The following is a 19942-nucleotide window of genomic DNA, read 5'->3' on the forward strand; positions in this document are numbered from 1 at the left end:
AACAAAAATGTATATCAAAATCATTTCTTTAAACCAAAATTTCACTTGTACTACTCATGCTTGGTTTTAGCTTGTGTCTTATCTCTGTGTGGTGTGTGTGTGTAGTCTCCTCCTCTGGCTGTCCTCTCTCAAAGAAAGAAGGATTTCTCCAGGGTACATATAAACACACTGTTATTCTTTTAGTAATGTATGACATCATTAATTAACAACTCAATGTATTCCTCACAAAGGTGTGTCAAGGTGTACAGCTTACCATCACCCAGAACTATAAAACGATATTTACTGTCTTTTCTACTGGAACTCTGAGAAAAGAAAAACGTTAGACAAAACAACAGAGAATCAAAACCTTTAACATTCCCTGCAGAATGTTGTGTTTAGCTTTGGGAGATATTAGGTGCTCGAGCATAGACCCACTGCATTTCGAAACTCTCAGTTCTTTTAAATCTAAGCTAAAGACCCATCTTTTTGATGTTGCTTTTCTTTAAATAATCTGTTTTATTAACTTTAATTTCTTATACTGCACTGTAACGTTTATTCTTATACTGCACTATCAATTTTATTCTTGTTTTAATTTGTTTATTAATGTTTTAAAATTGTTTTAAATTGTTTTCTAACTGCTCTTTAATGTTTTATGTAAAGCACTTTGAATTGCCCTGTTGCTGAAATGTGCTATATAAATAAAGCTGCCTTGCCTTGCCTTGCCTTGCATTTACTGCTCGAAGGTCCTGAATAAAACAAAACTTTAACATTCGTAATAAAAATGATTCTTCTTATTTATGATACTTGAGAGAATAAGTGCACGTGCTGGAGAATCTAAACACGGAACTATAAACCCCATCCGTCAATAAAGAGTTAAAAACACGGTCGGATTTCTGTCGATTACTTCCTGTTTTAGCGTGTACTGATGTTTCCTGGGGCCTGTAGTCCGAACGCAGCTTGATGACTACAGGTTAACAATTTGTCAATCAATCCACGTCACATTTGTGTGTTTTGCCCAGAGATAACGCTGTACCTGAGACAAAGAGTGGTGAAACATCAGTAGATAAAATGTAAAATCGTTTTTACCGTGTGAATATGCATCTATTTGTAGTCACAGGTTCTCTGAATATCTGAACACTGTGAATACAAGACACGCGCTGTTATATGGGTTTTCTATAGTCTCCTTTCGATGGAGACAAATAAACACATCATCAATAGTGTCAGTCCAGTCAGTAAATTTTTACAAATAGTCACAAGGTGTCCTGGGTCTGTCTCCTCTTCTGTTGGAGACAAAGAAACATGAATGTGAGCTTTTGAGTTAGAATTTCTGAAAAACTTCTGTAGTTTATCAGTCAAGGTGACAGCCACTGGACGTGTATATGCCAGTAGACAAAAGAAAACTCATGCTCCTCCTTTGATTTGTTCAAAAAAACTTTTCAACGTAGTCTTCATCAGGGTCAAAAAGGTGACAAAAGGAATGCATGTAATATTTGTGATTCCTTAAAATTAACTACAGGCGTCCCTATTTGTTTTACTATAGTCAGGAGATTAACAGACTGACATGGTACGTGTTCCATTACCATTTGTAAACAAATACATACTTTTAGGCTGTAACAAAAATATGTCAGCCAAAGAGTGATTTTTATCAAGCCGCACAACTTTAAAGCCAGTGGGCAGACCCGTGGGTGAAAAGAATGACTTCAATTTCAAATAGACATTTTCAAATCTCTCCTAATAAATTTTCAGGACACTCAGATGGAAGGAAGGAGGAAAAAACAATGAACATTTTCCTTTCTTATCTAGTTCAGGATCCTAAGGATCTGAATATACATGAACCAGTTTACCAGAGAGCTTCTGATTTGAAGAACAAAGATCTTCACTAAACCCAAATTATTGCTCCTGAATCAACTAAAAATCCAATTATCTTCCCTTATATAATTAACACCATGCTAGGCAATTTGTATACACACCAGACAAACACATTGAATACTTGGACATATTTTCCAAAAGTTATTTCTGTTAACTGTGCTGTTTTTGCGTCTAATTTGATCTGTCTATCATGTGGGGAGTGTTGCAGCGTGCAAAAAGCATGTCTTCATTGCAAGCATGTGTATATGTACGTGTGTTCATGTTACCCTCCTGAAAAGATGCAAACGTGTCCTCCAGTCTCTTAGTCCCACCACCAACTCCATCCCCCACCTTCTGTCAATCTGCATACTGCCGAGGGTCATTTGTGCTGTTCTTCGGATGAATCCCTCCTGGGGTAAGGACAGTCATAGGACCAATGTCCTCTCTTGCCACAGTTGAAGCATGTGTCTCTAATCACTGCCCGATCCTTGCCACGGCCTTTGATTCCTCTGCCCCTGAAGACCCCTCTATTTGTGCCTCTGAAAGCTCCTCTGCCAGCACCTCTCCTTTCTTGGGACAGTGCTGCTACAGTTTTCGAGAGTGAGCTGTGCATTTTGCATGCATCATTGTTTCTGATATCTTTTCCTATCTGCGTTTTCCTTTCCTTTTCCCCATTTTTTTCCCCCTCTCTCCTAATTTAAAACCACCCCCCCTAAAGCTTATATCCCAAACCAATTCTTTTCTTTCCCCCATAAACACAAAAAAAAACAAACAACAAAAAAAAAAAAAATATTTGAAATGGGCTTCCCAAAGTTCAACCACCGCCCCTGCGGTTGCGTGCGTAATGCCGCTGTGTCGGTCAAAATTTCAGCCAGTCGGTGCTGGAAATCCTCCAAACCCGCCTCTCTTTCAACTGCTTGGTGTTTGCCACACGTGACATATCAATCCTGACCGAAAAGTGGTCTCTATCCCGGTGAAGAGTTCCTCCAGGCGCAGTTAGCATAGTCTTATTATGCTATAAGAGGTTGGATGACGAATGACTGGATCGGGGGTCGGATCTCTTAGGGAAAAAGTTTCTGATCTTCGCGCTACTCCATAGGCCCAAGATTTTGAATCAGAATGCTGCGTATTTCTTAAACAGTGGGCAGAAAAGTCTCAATGAATGCTTTGAGGGACTTGGAAAATTGCGGAACAGAGTCTTTTACACGGGGGAGATGGCTTGTGGCTCTTCTAATGTCCGTTTCAGTCCAGGGTCTATACAGCACACCCACTCCTCCCTGTGTAGCAACCTGAATCATTGGGAATGCATCAGCTTCATCTTCGTCTGCATCCCTCTCTGTTCTTCCTTCTGTGGGGGCTTGGAATGCTGATAATTCAGCGCCCACGGATGCACCAGGGTGGCAGTGGATTGGGTGGAGGTTTTCTCGCGGTTTCCGCGTGCCCGCCCGTCCGCCCGTCGGCCTTTTTCCTTGCGGTGGGGTTGGTTGGTATGGCATTGGAACGTCGAGACCTGGATCCACGCCTTTCAAACTCGGATAGAGAGGAGAAATTGTGTCAGTGACAGTGTTCATGTCTTTTTTCTTTTTCTCTATTTTGTTAGTATCACTCATGTTTAACAGTGTCGTCTGTTTCTGCAATTGTTTTCTCTCTCTGTTATCAGCTTCTTTCATCCACACATTAAAACATGCCTTATTATCCTCAATTTGTTCTAAAATCTCTGTTTTAATTGTTTTCTTCCCCTTTTGCTTTCTCTCTTCCTCTAAAATTTTGTGTCTTTGTACACAAAGATCCGTTTCTCGGAAAGCCAAAACATTTTGACCAGTATCCTATGACAGACATCGCAAACATTCAAAAATTTTTGGTCCATATTTCTGACACATCTCACCCACAATGGGTCCAGATGCATTGCTCGGCCGGGAGGGTTTCGTTCCCCTTTATTGACAGAAACCTTATAGTATACTATTTCTTTTTTGATGTGATCGTCACTACAAAACTTAGTTCTTTTTTCGGCAAACCTTGCAAAACCCGGTGCGACCCTGCAGTGAAAATCTCTTAAATAGTAAACTATTTTATTTATACTGCAGTCCGCCTCTTAATCATGAACCGTGCTAATAGTTTCGTAGATTAATTTGTTAGGCTTCTCTGCCTAATCTAGTTAATCCTTCGATTAACTTTTGACCAGCCCTACGTCTGTCTTTTCTGTCAATCAGTTGTCCCGCCAGCATCAGAAATATGTCCGTGTCTGCCAAAAGATGTCATTCATAACCTCAGTTATATCTTTGTTACCCAAAATTACCCACAACACATATCAAATTACTCACTTCCCAAAAGTCAGAATCAGTTTAATTTATTCTCTTTAGTTAAGAGAATAATTACTTAATTCGTTTAGCAACGGTTGCTTGTTTAGAATGTTTGTTCAAAACCTTGAATTCGCAATCCAATTGCAATTAATCAATTACCGTACTGCTTGAAATCTCTCCCTGTTCGTTTTTGACGGAGTGGAAAACAGTCAAGAGCGCTCCGCGGTCCCAACCCTCTTCTCTCTGAAAAACCTTTTTAAAGGTTTAGAGGTATGAGGCAGGTGATTTTTGATCCCTGGATAGCCAGTCATCAGCGACCCAACGGAGCTCTTTTCTCTGTTAACTCATCCATCCTGCCGGACAACACCAACTGTTGTGGAAGTTTTCCTTGAAGCAGCAGAGTTAGTGATATTCATGATAAAATCAAAACGAACAACAACTGTCTGAGAATTAAACCAAAGTTTGGTCATTGAGTATTTATTTACATTTGCAAATGGAGAAAACACAGTTTCAAAGGTACACGCAGCACAACTGAAAATTTCTTTCTAACCTAAAGTCTAAACATCTAAACATCATATAGTGAAGAAACTCCGTTAAGCCACCCCTCTAAATGTACGTCTTAGTATGGCCATAGTTGAAGAGAGACATCATTAACAGTCACACCATTGTCTCACCTTCCCCTCTGCTCCTGTTCTTTTCATTAGCCTAAACAACAGTTTATCTCAGGAGGCAGAAGGAGACACGGTTTGTGGCCTTCTCGACTTCGTCTGCTAAAAAGTCAAAAATGTGAGAAGGTTCAAACTAGTAAAACTAAATAATTCTACTGGGCTATAGTTCACGGTTGCCAACTATTTCACTTGGAGCCTTTTGAATCTACAAATGAAGAAGCTAAATCTTGTGGCGTTATAAAACAATCATTAAACAAATGGTTAAAATAAAATTTGCCACCACAAAAGTCGTGTGTTGTTTTCGGCTTTTCAATACTACTCGCTACCATAATCGTTCTGTGATCACAAAATATGCTTCCCATTGAAATACATCACTTTAAAATTTGTGCTCACCACACGAAACTAACGCCATTAACGTGTCCTGTCCACGAATCAATAGATTAAATAACGTGACCATTTCACAAACTGCCATGAGACCGGGCTGCCTAATCAGTCCTTCCAGAAAAAGGTTTTTTGTGATTGTTGCGGGCAAAAATCCTTGATTATGTGGCATGTTTTCTTAAAAAATGCGATGGAATATGCGGGATATTTATGCAATTTTATGCGATGAAATTGCGGGAACTTGCAAAAACTGCGGTTCGATTTGAAAAAGTGATTCCCCAACACCCTGCTTTTTTTTAAACTTACTTTTAAAATTTTTTAAAGATATTTAGTCATCGCAATACGTGAACAAATAAGATACAAAAATATATACAAATAATATAAGATGAGAGTCAAAATAAAAGTAATAGTCTAAACAGAGGGAAATAAAAGATACAAAAGAGACAGACTTTCAAAAATCGTTAATAATATAGACAGCAGGAGCACTTAAAGGAATTTGAGTGATCAGATATTAAGATAGCTTTCTTATTGGATACCAACTTAAGAGACTCAAAGTACATGTCAAATTCAACCTCCAACACTCTGCTTTTGTTGTTCACGTCGCGTAATTACGTCACTTCATAACGTTCCCATGGCAACAGGGGAAAATGGCTGCTCTTGTGTGAAGTAAACGCTGAGTAAACGCAACATTTTTCAACTTTTTCCTAAGATATATGTGACTTTTTTGCAACGAAAATGCGGGGATTATGAAATCATGCAAGCACCGCATATATGGCGGTGGAAATCAGCAATTTATGCGGCGAAAGTGCGGCAGATTTGAAAAAATGCGGCCCCTGCATGAATATGCAGACTTTGGCTGATTATGCGTTGAATTATGCGATCGCATAATCGCGTTTTTCTTGAGGGACTGCCTATGGGCAGCATCCATGATATTCAGTAATGATTTCAAACCAGTGCCTTGACTGAGCACCTCGCAACCAAAAAACAAGACCGGCCCAGTTCTATAAAAAGGGGGGGAAAATAGTTTTCATTTTATCAGTCAAAAAAATGTTCATCTTACCCAAAAAATAACACTCTGTCTTAATAATACTTGTTGTACTTATTTATGATTGATAAACACGGCCTGAACTTAACTTTTTTGGCCACCAGCCAGTGTGGGAGGTAGGAGTGGCAGAATTATGAGGACCTTAAGAGAACTGCTGCCATTTGTTGTAAATACTGAAGGGAAGGAGGAGCTTTATGCTTTGTGCAGCACTTTCATTGTGAGCAGCTATTCCTGGGTGTGGTTGGGCTCATATAAAGAGCCTTTCTTACGGAGCTGCAGGAGACACACTCTGAACTCTCTTTACTTCAGCTGCAGTATCTACTCCGTACTCTTTAACCCGAACAAGAACAGTAACCATTACAACCTAAACATGGACAGCAATTTTGGTAAGACATGATGCTCTATCCATTTTAATAATTTGTTATATTTTTTTATGTTTTGATCAATATTATAAAAAATAGTATAACGTTGATCAATGCTGAATCTAAGGTTTATGTCTTTTTGTAGCTCCTATAGACTAATGCTTCCATAGACAGAGCCTACTGGGTAGTTAAACTTAAAAGGATTTTACTCTATAACAAAAAGGTCTATCTCTGTATGGATCCTTACCATAATGTAATCAGACAGAATTATAATCTGATCCTGTCAGTGGCAAGAACAAAACTTATGGTGGATGGAAATTGACGATGTCTATTTGCTGTATGTGATTACATTACAGCCAGGTGTGCGTCTGCCGGTTACAGCGTTCTTGCTCAAAACTGGACAAAATTCAGAGATTCTTGTACAGATTATTCACTTAGACACTAATGCATGGCGGACTTTAAATACCTGGTGCCTTTTCCTGTAAATAATGAACTAAACAACATATGGAAGCCATATTTGATCATGGAAAGAAAGCCAAATAAGCCAACATTATAAGCCACATTGTAAATATTCACAATTGGATTTCCTGTAGGATTAACTACAGTGCATATACAACCTGATTCTTATTCAGTGTCACACATTCTTCTACACAGGTTTGAGCAGAAATAATGAGGAAATGAGGATAGTGATGGTGGGGAAGACAGGTATTGGGAAAAGTGCCACTGGAAACACCATTCTGGGACGAAAGTGCTTTGAGTCAAAGTTCAGTGCAATGTCTATGACTGTAGACTGTTCCAAGGGCAAAGCTGTGGTGGATGGGCAACAGGTGGCTGTTATCGACACCCCAGGCCTGTTTGACACCAGGTTTGGCATGGAAAAAACAACTAAAGATATGAGCCAGTGCATCTCTTATGCTGCTCCTGGACCCCATGTGTTCCTGGTGGTCATCCGGCTGGGCAGATACACTGAAGAGGAAAAGCAGACAGTGCAAAAGATTCAAAAAGTCTTTGGCCAGGCTGCAGACAGATACAGCATGGTTCTCTTTACTCATGGGGACCAACTTGAAGACACAACTATTGAAGACTTCTTGAAGGAAAGCCCAGACCTGCAAGAACTTGTGGACGGATGTAATGGCCAGTACCATGTCTTCAATAATAAGCTGAAGGATCACTCTCAGGTCACTGAGCTGCTCCAGAAGATCAGAAATTTAAACCAGAAGAACGGAGGAAGCCACTACACAAACAAGATGTTCCAAGAGGCTGAGAGGGCAATCGAAGAAGAGAAACAACGCATCCTGAAAGAGAACGAAGAGAAAATACGCAAAGTACAACAGGAATTGGAGAGAAAACTTCAGGAAAAATATGAAAAGGAGATGAAGAAAATGAATGAACAACTTCAGGCTGAGAGAGAGAGGGAGAGGAAAGAGAGAGAGGAGGAGAGGAAGAGGGAGAGGGAGGATATGAATGAGGAGAGAAAGAGGGAGAGGGAGGAGAGAGAATCAGAGAGAAAGAGAGACGGAGAGGAGAAAGAAAGGGAGTATGAAAACCTGATGAATAAAATGAAGGAACAGCATGACAAAGAACTGAGAGAGGAAAAAGAAAAGTTAAAGAACAAATATGGAAGTATGGCCAGAGAGAAAGCTGAGGAGAAAAATCCATTTTATCGTTTCTTTGAAATAATTGGAGAAACAGTTGTGGGATGGTTCATATAGTGAGTGATTCAGGCAGCAAAACTACAGAGTATCCATCTAGAAGCTCCTAGTCAAGAATATATGAAACAATTATTTCATCCATAGAACTAAAATCACAATTATCTTTGTTATTATGTGAGTGAATGATAATAAAGCTAAATGTATTTGTTAAAGTAGAGCTATATACTGTAGGTTAGTAAGGCCTGTTTACTCCATGGTCTACTCATCAAATCATTCTCTCACACTGCCACCTAGTGTTGCTTTTGCATTATTTTAATAAAGCCCAAGGAGATATTCCATAATATAATTATTAATACATTTTACTATACAGAACATATAAACGATTTTCTTTTTTTCAGTTTTTTGTCAGATTTACATGAATGTATTGTAGTAAATCATTACGTTATTTGATTTTGTCATAAAGGCTTTATTTCATGGATTATGTTGATAATTGATGCCACTCAATAACAAGTTATCTATGTGCTGATGTGCTACACTGAACAAGAAATAAAGATGATATTATACTTTTATGTTCTCCAATGCCATTCTCATTGAATTCAAGCACATAATGCATTAATCAAGTAATTCTCTTTCTCGTTCCACAAAATGTAAGCAGAGGTTTCTATTCATTCAGTACTTTAATGTTTAATGTGGTTCATGCATGTTATTAAGTACTCTGAATTACCTTTGTGTATAATATGTGCTATTCAAATAAACTTGCTTTGCCATCTCTCGCCTCTTGTTTATGCTTTCTTGTTTACAGGTCAATGAGCAAATTGATGAATATCTAAAATGTACTATATTAAATAAATAATTCAAATTACTATATTATTAAGTTACTATATTAATAAACAGTAAAATATTAGTGAACCAATACATTGTGAAATAATTTTAAAAGTTGTTAAATTATAACTAATAGTTTTTAATTATAATTTGAGGTATTAGTCTTTTCTTTTCATGTCACTTTCTACTTCTACTCGACTACATTCACCTGTTCCAGCTTTAGTTACTAGTTACTTTAGTTACTCCACTACACTCGTCTGTTCCAGCTTTAGTTACTAGTTACTTTAGTTACTCCACTACACTCGTCTGTTCCAGCTTTAGTTACTAGTTACTTTAGTTACTCCACTACATTCGTCTGTTCCAGCTTTAGTTACTAGTTACTTTAGTTACTCCACTACATTCGTCTGTTCCAGCTTTAGTTACTAGTTACTTTAGTTACTCCACTACATTCATCTGTTACAGCTTTAGTTACTAGTTACTTTAGTTGCTCCGCTCCATTCATCTGTTACAGCTTTAGTTACTAGTTACTTTAGTTGCTCCGCTCCATTCATCTGTTACAGCTTTAGTTACTAGTTACTTTAGTTACTCCACTACATTCATCTGTTACAGCTTTAGTTACTAGTTACTTTAGTTACTCCATTACATTCATCTGTTACAGCTTTAGTTACTAGTTACTTTAGTTACTCCGCTACATTCATCTGTTACAGCTTTAGTTACTAGTTACTTTAGTTACTCCGCTACATTCATCTGTTACAGCTTTAGTTACTAGTTACTTTAGTTACTCCGCTACATTCATCTGTCCCAGCTTTAGTTACTAGTTACTTTAGTTACTCCACTACATTCATCTGTCACAGCTTTAGTTACTAGTTACTTTAGTTACTCCGCTACATTCATCTGTTACAGCTTTAGTTACTAGTTACTTTAGTTACTCCACTACATTCATCTGTTACAGCTTTAGTTACTAGTTACTTTAGTTACTCCACTACATTCATCTGTTACAGCTTTAGTTACTAGTTACATTAGTTACTCCACTACATTCATCTGTTACAGCTTAAGTTACTAGTTACTTTAGTTACTCCACTACATGAATCTGTTTCAGCTTTAGTTACTAGTTACTTTAGTTACTCCACTACATTAATCTGTTTCAGCTTTAGTTACTAGTTACTTTAGTTACTCCACTACATTCATCTGTTACAGCTTTAGTTACTAGTTACTTTAGTTACTCCACTACATTCATCTGTTCCAGCTTTAGTTACTAGTTACTTTAGTTACTAGTTACTTTAATCATTAAGATTTTTCCACAAAAAAACACTGGTTGTTATAAAATCTGATGTTTTGAGTGCTCCATTTCTTGTTAATGGTCGGGGAGAGGAACTCTGAACTCTAATATTTGATATGTTGACAGAACAACAGATGTCCCAGAACTTTACAACATTACATTCACAATTCTCTTCCTTGTCCCCAATTATATTTTGATACAACACAAAACAGAAGCATCTCTTAGACTACAACAGAGGGATTTAATAAAATGTTCTCAGACCCATATATCAGCTCCTACACAGTCTCCAGTTGTTTTCATTATGACAGAGTAGCTGTCAGAATGCTCTACATGCGATCTGTTGCTGATTTTAATTACCAACAGACTGTAGATGATCTGTAATCTGAACAGATTTAGTCTCTCTGACTTCTAAACATCACCATCAGCCACACAACATGTGTTCTGTACAGAATAAGCCTTTAAATCAGAGAATTAGCCGTTAAAATCCCTCCAATTCAAAATCAATAAAAACTTTATTGATTCCCCTCCTTATTTCAGTTAACGACAATGTTTTTTCCCACCTAAACAAAACATTTAGTTGAAATAAATGTTTTGTAGCCTAAATGCTGAATGCAAATGAAGTTACCCTTTAATAATATATAAGTTAGGATGGCCAGAGGGGGTGTGGTGGAAGTTTTCCTTGAAGCAGCAGCGCTTAGTAATATCAATGATCAAAATGAAAACGAATAACGACTGTTTGAGAATTAAACCAAAGTTTGGTCTTTGAGTATTTATTTACATTTGCAAATGGAGAAAACAGTTTCAAAGGTACACGCAGCACAACTGAAAATGTCTTTCTAACCTAAAGTCTAAACATCCAAACATCATATAGTGAAAACCTCTGTTAAGCCAACCTTCTAAATGTATCTTTTAGCATGGCCATAGTTGAAGAGAGGACATCATTATCAGTCAAACCATTGCTTCACCTTCCCCTCTGCTCATGTCCTTTTCATTAGCCTAAACAACAGTTTTAGAGACAGAAAGCTACGTAATTCTCACTGTGGTAAACAGTCATCGGCCTTCTCCACTTCTATCTAAGCAAAAAGACAACTATGTGAGGAGCTTCAGGCTAGTAAAACTAAATAACTCTCTAGGCTATAGTTCACGGTTGCCAACTATTTCACTTGGAGCCTTTTGAATCTACACATGAAGAAGCTAAATCTTGTGGCGTTATAAAACAATCTTTAAACAAATGGTTAATATCATTAAACAAATGGTTAAAATAAAATTTGCCACCACAGGCGGTCAAGGCTTTATATTACAGGGAACTGGCCACCCTGTCTGTCTGTCTGTCTACCCTTCTACCTACCTACCTGTCTGTCTGTCTACCCTTCTACCTACCTACCTGTCTGTCTGTCTACCCTTCTACCTACCTACCTGTCTGTCTGTCTGTCTGTCTGTCTGTCTACCCTTCTACCTACCTACCTACCTCCCTGTCTGTCTGTCTGTCTGTCTGTATACCCTCCTACCTATCTACCTGTCATATGTCTGTCTGTCTGTCTGTCTGTCTGTCTGTCTGTCTGTCTGTCTACCCTCCTACCTGTTTGTCTGTCTGTCTGTCTGTCTATCTGTATCTACCTACCTTCTTACCAGGTTCTGGACCCAGACCAGGTGGGTCTGGTTCAGGAGGCCGAGGAGGACCTGGACCTGCTGTGCGACCAGTCTGGAGGTCTACAACCTCCAGACTGGTCGACAACGACATCATAATCAGCACGCCCAAACCCAAACTCAAGTCCTTCTGCAGACACACACCTCCGCTGTTAACGTTTTACTACATTAATAGGGAAACTTCTGATCCAATTTCCCATATTACTGTGTCTAACTGACTGATGGGAACAACCTAACCTAAGATCATTTTAGTTTAACATGAAACAGCCCCAAAATCACCATCACCAAACTCCACCAGACTCCATGTAAATAATCAGGACTTTTAGCGTGTATAGAGCCAGCATATCTCCACCAGACTCCATGTAAATAATCAGGACTTTTAGCGTGTATAGAGCCAGCATATCTCCACCAGACTCCATGTAAATAATCAGGACTTTTAGTGTGTATAGAGCCAGCATATCTCCACCAGACTCCATGTAAATAATCAGGACTTTCAGCGTGTATAGAGCCAGCATATCTCCACATGTAAATGGGTGAATTAAGGGTTTATTTCAACCAAACCAGAGTGGTGATTGTTGGAACAGTGGAAAGATGAACCAAGACGGACTTTGATAGTTTTATTTAAGTTCTGTCGACTTTGAATGAAGTGTGTTTTACGATGATAAAAGTCCTGATTATTTACATGGAGTCTGGTGGAGATATGCTGGCTCTATACACGCTAAAAGTCCTGATTATTTACATGGAGTCTGGTGGAGTTTGGTGATGGTGATTTCGGGGCTGTTTCATGTTAAACTAAAAGGATCTTACTCTTTAACTAAAAGGTCTATCTCTGTAGGGATCCATCCATAATGTTGTCACTCAATAATACCAATAACGTGACGATATGTGACCAATATTAAAGTCTCATCAGATATTAAGCGTTATCTTTCGTTCTGTTCTGTCTGAAAGAAATCTTGGTGGCTTTGTTTCATAACGTGTTGATGATGGATTAATCGGTTTGAGTCATTTTTAATGTAAAAACAGTCAAACTTGTGTGATGTCAGCTTGTTAAATGTGAATATTGTTCTAGTTTCTTCTCTCCTCTGGGACAGTAAACTGAATATCTTTGAGTTGTGGACAAAACAAGACTTTTAAAGGGCTTTTAGGAAACACTGATGCACATTTTAAAGACCAAACTACTCATCCATTCATCCAGGAAATAATCCACACATTAATAATGGCTGTGCTGCCCCCTGCTGGTCCCAGGGTGTAATTTTTATTAATAAGGGAAATAATTCCACTAATGAACCCTGACAAGGCACATCTGTGAAGGTAAAACCATTTCAGGTGACTACCTCATGAAGCTCATTGAGAGAACACCAAGGGTTTGCAGCGCTATCAGAAAAAGCAAAGGGTGGCTACTTTGAAGAATCTAAAATATAAGACATGTTTTCAGTTATTTCACACTTTTTTTTAAGTACATAATTAGTTTTGATGCCTTCAGTGAGAATCTACAATGTAAATAGTCATGAAAATTAAGGAACACATTGAATGAGAAGGTGTGTCCAAACTTTTGGCCTGTACTGTACATGCACACACACACACACACACACACACACACACACACACACACACACACACACACACACACACACACACACACACACACACACACACACACACACACACTTATCTTCTTTTCTTTTTTTAACAGATTGCAAAGTGACACTTTTATTTATTTTCTATTTTTGAACTTGATACAAATTTTGACACAGCTGCACTTTTATTTTTGAACTTGCTGTTATTGGATGTAGATCGTTAGTTTGTATTTAGATACTACTTGTTACTATACTGATACTACTTGTTACTACACTGATACTACTTGTTACTATACTGATACTACTTGTTACTATACTGATACTACTTGTTACTTCAATAAATTGGAACATTTTAAGCTTGTTGCATATTTCATTAGCATTGTGTTGGGGCAATGGGGGCAGGTGGGGCTTCAAAAGTCCCCCTTGTCCAAAGTGGGGAATGACCGAAAAAGTTTGAGACCCACTGCCTTAGAGTGTTTTATGAAACCTCCTATAATATATATCGGAGAGCCCCGGGGGGTAGTAGACCTTAGATTTTAGCTAGATTTGTTGTTCACGAATACAAGACCTTCCAGATGAAGGGAGGTGTGCCACACGTTTTGGGGTTGGCACTGTGGGGTTTCATACGCTTTTTTTGGGGTATTTTTCTTTTTTGCTTTCCTTTTTGTTTGGGTACTCCACTTACATGTTACACACTATATTTCAAGTACTTTGTTTACTGTAATATTATCAGAGGTATGAAGTTTGTGAACAAAACAGAATCTTTATGGACAGCGTATTGAAATTTGTCAGTTTTAATGTTAATGGATTGAATGGGCCGATTAAAAGGAAAAGGGTCTTGACATATCTTAAAAAGCTACAAGTAGATATCACTTTCCTACAAGAAACTCACCTCATGGGTAGGGCAGGTAGTATCGTCATCATTCAATTCAAAGGCCAGAGGAGTGGCCATTTTGATAAATAAAAATACACCTCTGGAAATACTTGATACTGTCATTGATCCCTCAGGACGTTATGTCTTTATTAATTGTAGAATATTCTCAGAATAATAATAATAATAATGGTCACTCCTAAATTTATATGCACCTAATTATGATGATGAGTTGTTTGTGCAAGAAATATTTCTGAAAGTTGCAGGGGGGCAGCAAAACATACTTATAGGAGGTGATTTCAATTTCTGTTTAGATCCTACTCTGGACAAACGACTAAGACCATCTCCAGGTCAGAAGCAGCCAAGAACACTCGAACATACAGTATATGAAAGATCTCAATTTAATAGACATTTGGAGGCAGAGGCACCCTCAGACTCGAGATTACTCCTTTTACTCATGCCCTCATAAATCCCACACTAGAATTGATTTGTTCTTATTGTCCTCCCAGCTATTTCATAGAGCTTTAGATGCTGAATATTCATCTAGAACTTTATCTGATCACTCACCATTGACCTTGTCCATTTTGTTCCCAGACAAGCCCAAAACACCCTATAGGTGGCGCCTTAATCCCACTCTCCACCAGAGAGCTGATTTCTGCAAATTCATAAGGGATCAAATTAAGTTGTTTTGTGAAACAAACTGTGCCTCCTCTACCTCTCCCAATAGTTTTATTTTATGGGATACGTTAAAGGCCTATCTGAGGGGACAGCTAATACACAGAGGATATTGATAAGTTGGAAAAAGAGATTTTGCTCTTGGAAAAAGATTATCAAAGAAATGGTTCCTCAGACACATATCAATCTTTAGTCCAGAAAAAACTTAAATACAATACATTAAATACCTACAAAATTGAAAGAACTATTTTAAGAACTAAACAGAGGTATTATGAATTGGGAGAGAAAGCAGATACAATCTTGTCCTGGCAACTGAAGGCAGAGGAAAGCACTAGGAGTATCAATGCCATTCAAACCGAAGCAGGCTCTATCTCATATAACCCAACAGAAATAAACGATACATTAAAACACTTCTATTCAAATTTGTGCAAATCAGAATTGCCCAGTGATTTTACCCATATTGACAACTTTCTATCTAAAATGGAATTGCAATACAATTAGTGAAGAGGATCAAAACAATCTTGACCTTCCTTTTACAAAAGCCCTAAATTCACTTCAGTCTAATAAATATCCAGGAGAGGACGGTTTCCCCCCCGACTTTTATAAGATATTTAAAGATTTACCTATCCCACTGATTATGGATGTAATAAACCGTTCGTCTAAAGCCCTATTCGCACGGGATAAGTATTATACGGTGGCCGGGAAGTGCAATGCAACATTACAAAGAATGAAACACTTTTACAAAGCTCGAGACAAATTTACATTTTGGAAAACAAATTTACATTTTGGAAAACAAATTTACATTTTGGAAAACAAATTTACATTTTGGAAAACAAAATAACATTTTAGAAAACAAATTTACATTTTGGAAAACAAAATAACATTTTAGAAAACAAATTTACATTTTAGAAAACAAATTTACATTTTGGAAAACAAATTTACATTTTGGAAAACAAAATAACATTTTAGAAAACAAATTTACATTTTGGAAAACAAAATAACATTTTAGAAAACAAATTTACATTATGGAAAACAAAATAACATTTTCGAAAACAAATTTACATTTTAGAAAACAAATTTACATTTTGGAAAACAAAATAACATTTTAGAAAACAAATTTACATTTTCGAAAACAAATTAACAAGATGCAAAACACTTTTACCCCTCCGAAACAAATTTACAAATGACAGATTCTTCACGAAAGGGAATGTACCACATACCGGAAGTGATGAGGTGTTGTTGGGTGAGCGCGATCAATTTGTGTTGTTGTGTGAGGGAGTTGTGTATGGAATGAAGTTTATGGTGACTTTACGTGTGGTCGGTGTTTGGAGTTTTATATGACGCGGACCTGACGGAAACATTGGAAAAACAGGGAACGTGTCGACAGCCGCGGCCGGATCGGGCTACAGCAGGGGGCAGCTGAGTCCGTCTGCAGCTGCAGGACCTGGAGCTCACTGCCCATTCCTGGGAGCCAAAACCGACACCACGCAGCTGGAGACCCAGGCCGTATTGCTGGGCCCGCTGGAGGGAAGGGAAGCCCCGGAGAATCAGATCCAGGACTGAACGGAGCGGACTGTCACAGCCTGCTGAAGTTTAAATCACAGGTTTCCTAAAGGGAGTCTGGCGGGACTCGGACTGTGGATCGACGAAACACGACTTAAAGTCTCGTTAAATAAATAAATACATGCAGAAATAAATGAATCATTAGTGGGGGAGTGAGCCTGGACATTTCAGTCTGTTTAAACTTCACTTTGAAGCAGAACCTCTTAGTTCAGAAGGGTGAAGTTTCCGTTTTGTACTCATATCTGTGAACTGATTATAATAAATATTCTTTGTATTAACACATTAATTAGTCTCTTTGTCTTTTTGTTTAAAAAAACTAGAACATCGCATGAGATTTTGACGATTTATAGTGATTTTATTTCCGTTAGACCTTTGCCTACATTGACGCTGATGCATTAAGGACGGCCCATAGACAGTATATAAGGCAGTGCATCCCCTGTTCCAAGATGGCGGCTCTATTGACGCATTCGATCCATAACTGCCGTAGTCAAGGCGACATGTATACAAAAACCTCACTACCTCGGTATGTGGTACATTCCCTTTCCGTGAAGAATCTGTCATTTGTAAATTTGTTTCGGGACTGGTAAAAGTGTTTTGCATCTTGTTAATTTGTTTTCGAAAATGTAAATTTGTTTTCTAAAATGTTATTTTGTTTTCCAAAATGTAAATTTGTTTTCTAAAATGTAAATTTGTTTTTGAAAATGTTATTTTGTTTTCCAAAATGTAAATTTGTTTTCTAAAATGTTATTTTGTTTTCCAAAATGTAAATTTGTTTTCCAAAATGTAAATTTGTTTTCTAAAATGTAAATTTGTTTTCTAAAATGTTATTTTGTTTTCCAAAATGTAAATTTGTTTTCTAAAATGTTATTTTGTTTTCCAAAATGTAAATTTGTTTTCCAAAATGTAAAAGTGTTTCATTCTTTGTAATGTTGCATTGCACTTCCCGGCCACCGTAGTATTACCTGGGGACCTCTTGTAGTTTATAAATTACCCCCACACATCTGTGTTTCGTCTGGCGCATTCACACGGGATAACTGAAGTCTGTATTTTACTCAAATTTACAGACATTATCCCCCGGATATGATGTCAAAACTTTTCATTTATAATTGACAACGCAGCCAGTTAGACCCCAAATCACAGAGATGCCGATTCGCACGGGACTAATATTATCACAGGACCTCCGTTTTTGGCGAAATATGGTAGGTCATTTGCGGGGGAATTATTACTTTACAAATTACAGACATGACCGATTCGCACGGGATTAAGATCACAGACAACCTCCGCGATTATTACAAATGACTGGAGGTCACCAGGTAATACTTATCCCGTGCGAATAGGGCTTAAGACATACGCTTCCCGAATCCTTTTCGACTGTCATAATCACAATTATATTTAAAACGGGTAAAAGACCCACTAAAATGTGCCTCCTATAGGCACATCTCGTTGAACTCAGATTACAAATTGATCTCTAAAGTGTTAGCAAATAGACTTAGTCTGATATTACCAAAAATAATTAACCCAGACCAGAGTGGCTTTATTCAAAAATGCCTATCTGCCAATAACAAGTAGATTCTTTAATATAATCCATTTAGCAAAATCAAGTTCTGATCACACTGTGGCTGTGGCGTTAGATGCCGAGAAAGCCTTCGATAGGCTGGAATGTCCCTATTTATTTAAGGTATTAACTAAATTTGGTTTTTTATTAGTAGTATTTATTAATTGGGTGAGAATCCTATATCATAAACCCAAAGCAAGGATTACTACTAAATGACAGATCTCATCACCGTTTTCCCTAAATAGATCCAGTAAACAGGTATGTCCACTGTCCCCATGTCTGTTTGTCTTAGCCACTGAGCCTTTGGCGGAGGCAATCAGAAGGGACCCTGATATAAAGGGCTTTAAGGTCGGTCAGACAACCCATACAATTAATTTATTAGCTTTATCATTATCAACACCTTTACATCAGGTGAGGTGTTCCCTCAAAAATCTGCAAATTTGCACGGATGAATAGATGCTATCTGGGTGACACCCCACCCTCTGTGATTCCTGGAAAGATGAGATGAAAAGGATTTCTTTACATTGAAATTCTTATTACATCCATCAAAGGGACAACTTACAGTTAGACCCTCTTGTATGTGTCCACTTAAGTGAGACATGATCCCTTTAACATCTGAATATTTTCTGCTGAATAGTTCAATGAACACTTCAACTGTACAGACACACACCGGTTCCAAGTTTGTCTGGTCTGCAGATCCAGGTGTGTTCGTAACATATGAACAGAAAAGCAGTTGAATGAGTAAAACCCTTCTTCCACAATCTTTTTGGCCACATAAAAACAATACATTGTGCACATGTATATCTGATCTGCAGTGTTTTAGCTATTCAGTCAGAGACACATTGAAAGTCACAAACACTACAAGCCAACATTATGGTAATCTAACGATAATCCTCCCTCCACCAAGCAAATTCAGATTGTTCAAAGAAAAAGAAAACTGAACTGTTAATACGTTAACATGGTTTGAGTCTCCTCTCCAGTCCCACCTTAGCTTGCAAGGCTTAACTTAGCTACTGAGCAGCAGTCAGTCAAACAAAGCTTCACAAAACGAACATTTTACGTGTAAATAGATTAACGTAACGTTAATCATAAAAAGCCAAACTGGCCCCGTTTTAGCTTGCGATATCTGATTAGCCATATAGCTAGCTAAATAGTCGCCCAACCATGAGACGGGCACAGAGGTTAACTAACAAACTACCGCCAACGGGCCTGTAACGTTAGCTAGGTATAAAGCGGACGAACTGGCTATATAATATGTTGTTAGCCTGTCGACCTGCCAAAATGAGTATCTGTGAACCTTGACGGTTAAATTACGGTCAACATTAAGTAGCTGGCCCGACCAGCCAAATTTTATCTCGTGATAACGTCTGCTGGTTAAGTCAGCCCAACCATGATATTAGCACGGACGACGTTGCCATTCCTACCTAGCTAACGTTAACGCTACAAAGCGGGCAAATTGACTTAAATAGCTAACGTTAGGCGGTAACGCTACCCTCTCAACCTGACAACCAAAAAAACACAAAGGTTTACAAAAGTTGTACGAAGTATAAGTCCCTATATCATAAACAATATATTTCTGAATTTTTACCACAGAGGTGTAAGAAGGGTTGCTCCAAAATGCCAGTGAAATAGTTAACTTTGAACAGCTTTGTGAATTTTTTCGCGCTTTGTGATGAGTCTTGTTCCCAAGATGCATTGCACAAATCAAAATACGGGAA

At 38.0% G+C, this 19942-nt stretch overlaps 2 protein-coding genes across 2 annotated transcripts in view; both read left to right on the forward strand.

The window, feature by feature from the left end:
- Positions 1 to 19942, forward strand: part of kcnd1 (potassium voltage-gated channel, Shal-related subfamily, member 1) — a 1001373-nt gene that overhangs the window by 385065 nt on the left and 596366 nt on the right. The window lies entirely within an intron of this gene.
- LOC120558738 (GTPase IMAP family member 9-like) lies at positions 6467 to 9008 on the forward strand. The gene is made up of 2 exons (XM_039799942.1): positions 6467 to 6607; positions 7238 to 9008. The coding sequence occupies exons 1-2, from the start codon at positions 6592 to 6594 to the stop codon at positions 8293 to 8295; spliced, it is 1074 nt and encodes a 357-aa protein (XP_039655876.1). The 5' UTR covers positions 6467 to 6591; the 3' UTR covers positions 8296 to 9008.

Source organism: Perca fluviatilis, chromosome 5 (genome assembly GCF_010015445.1).
Source record: "Perca fluviatilis chromosome 5, GENO_Pfluv_1.0, whole genome shotgun sequence".
In the NCBI taxonomy this organism is placed as follows: Eukaryota; Metazoa; Chordata; class Actinopteri; order Perciformes; family Percidae; genus Perca; species Perca fluviatilis.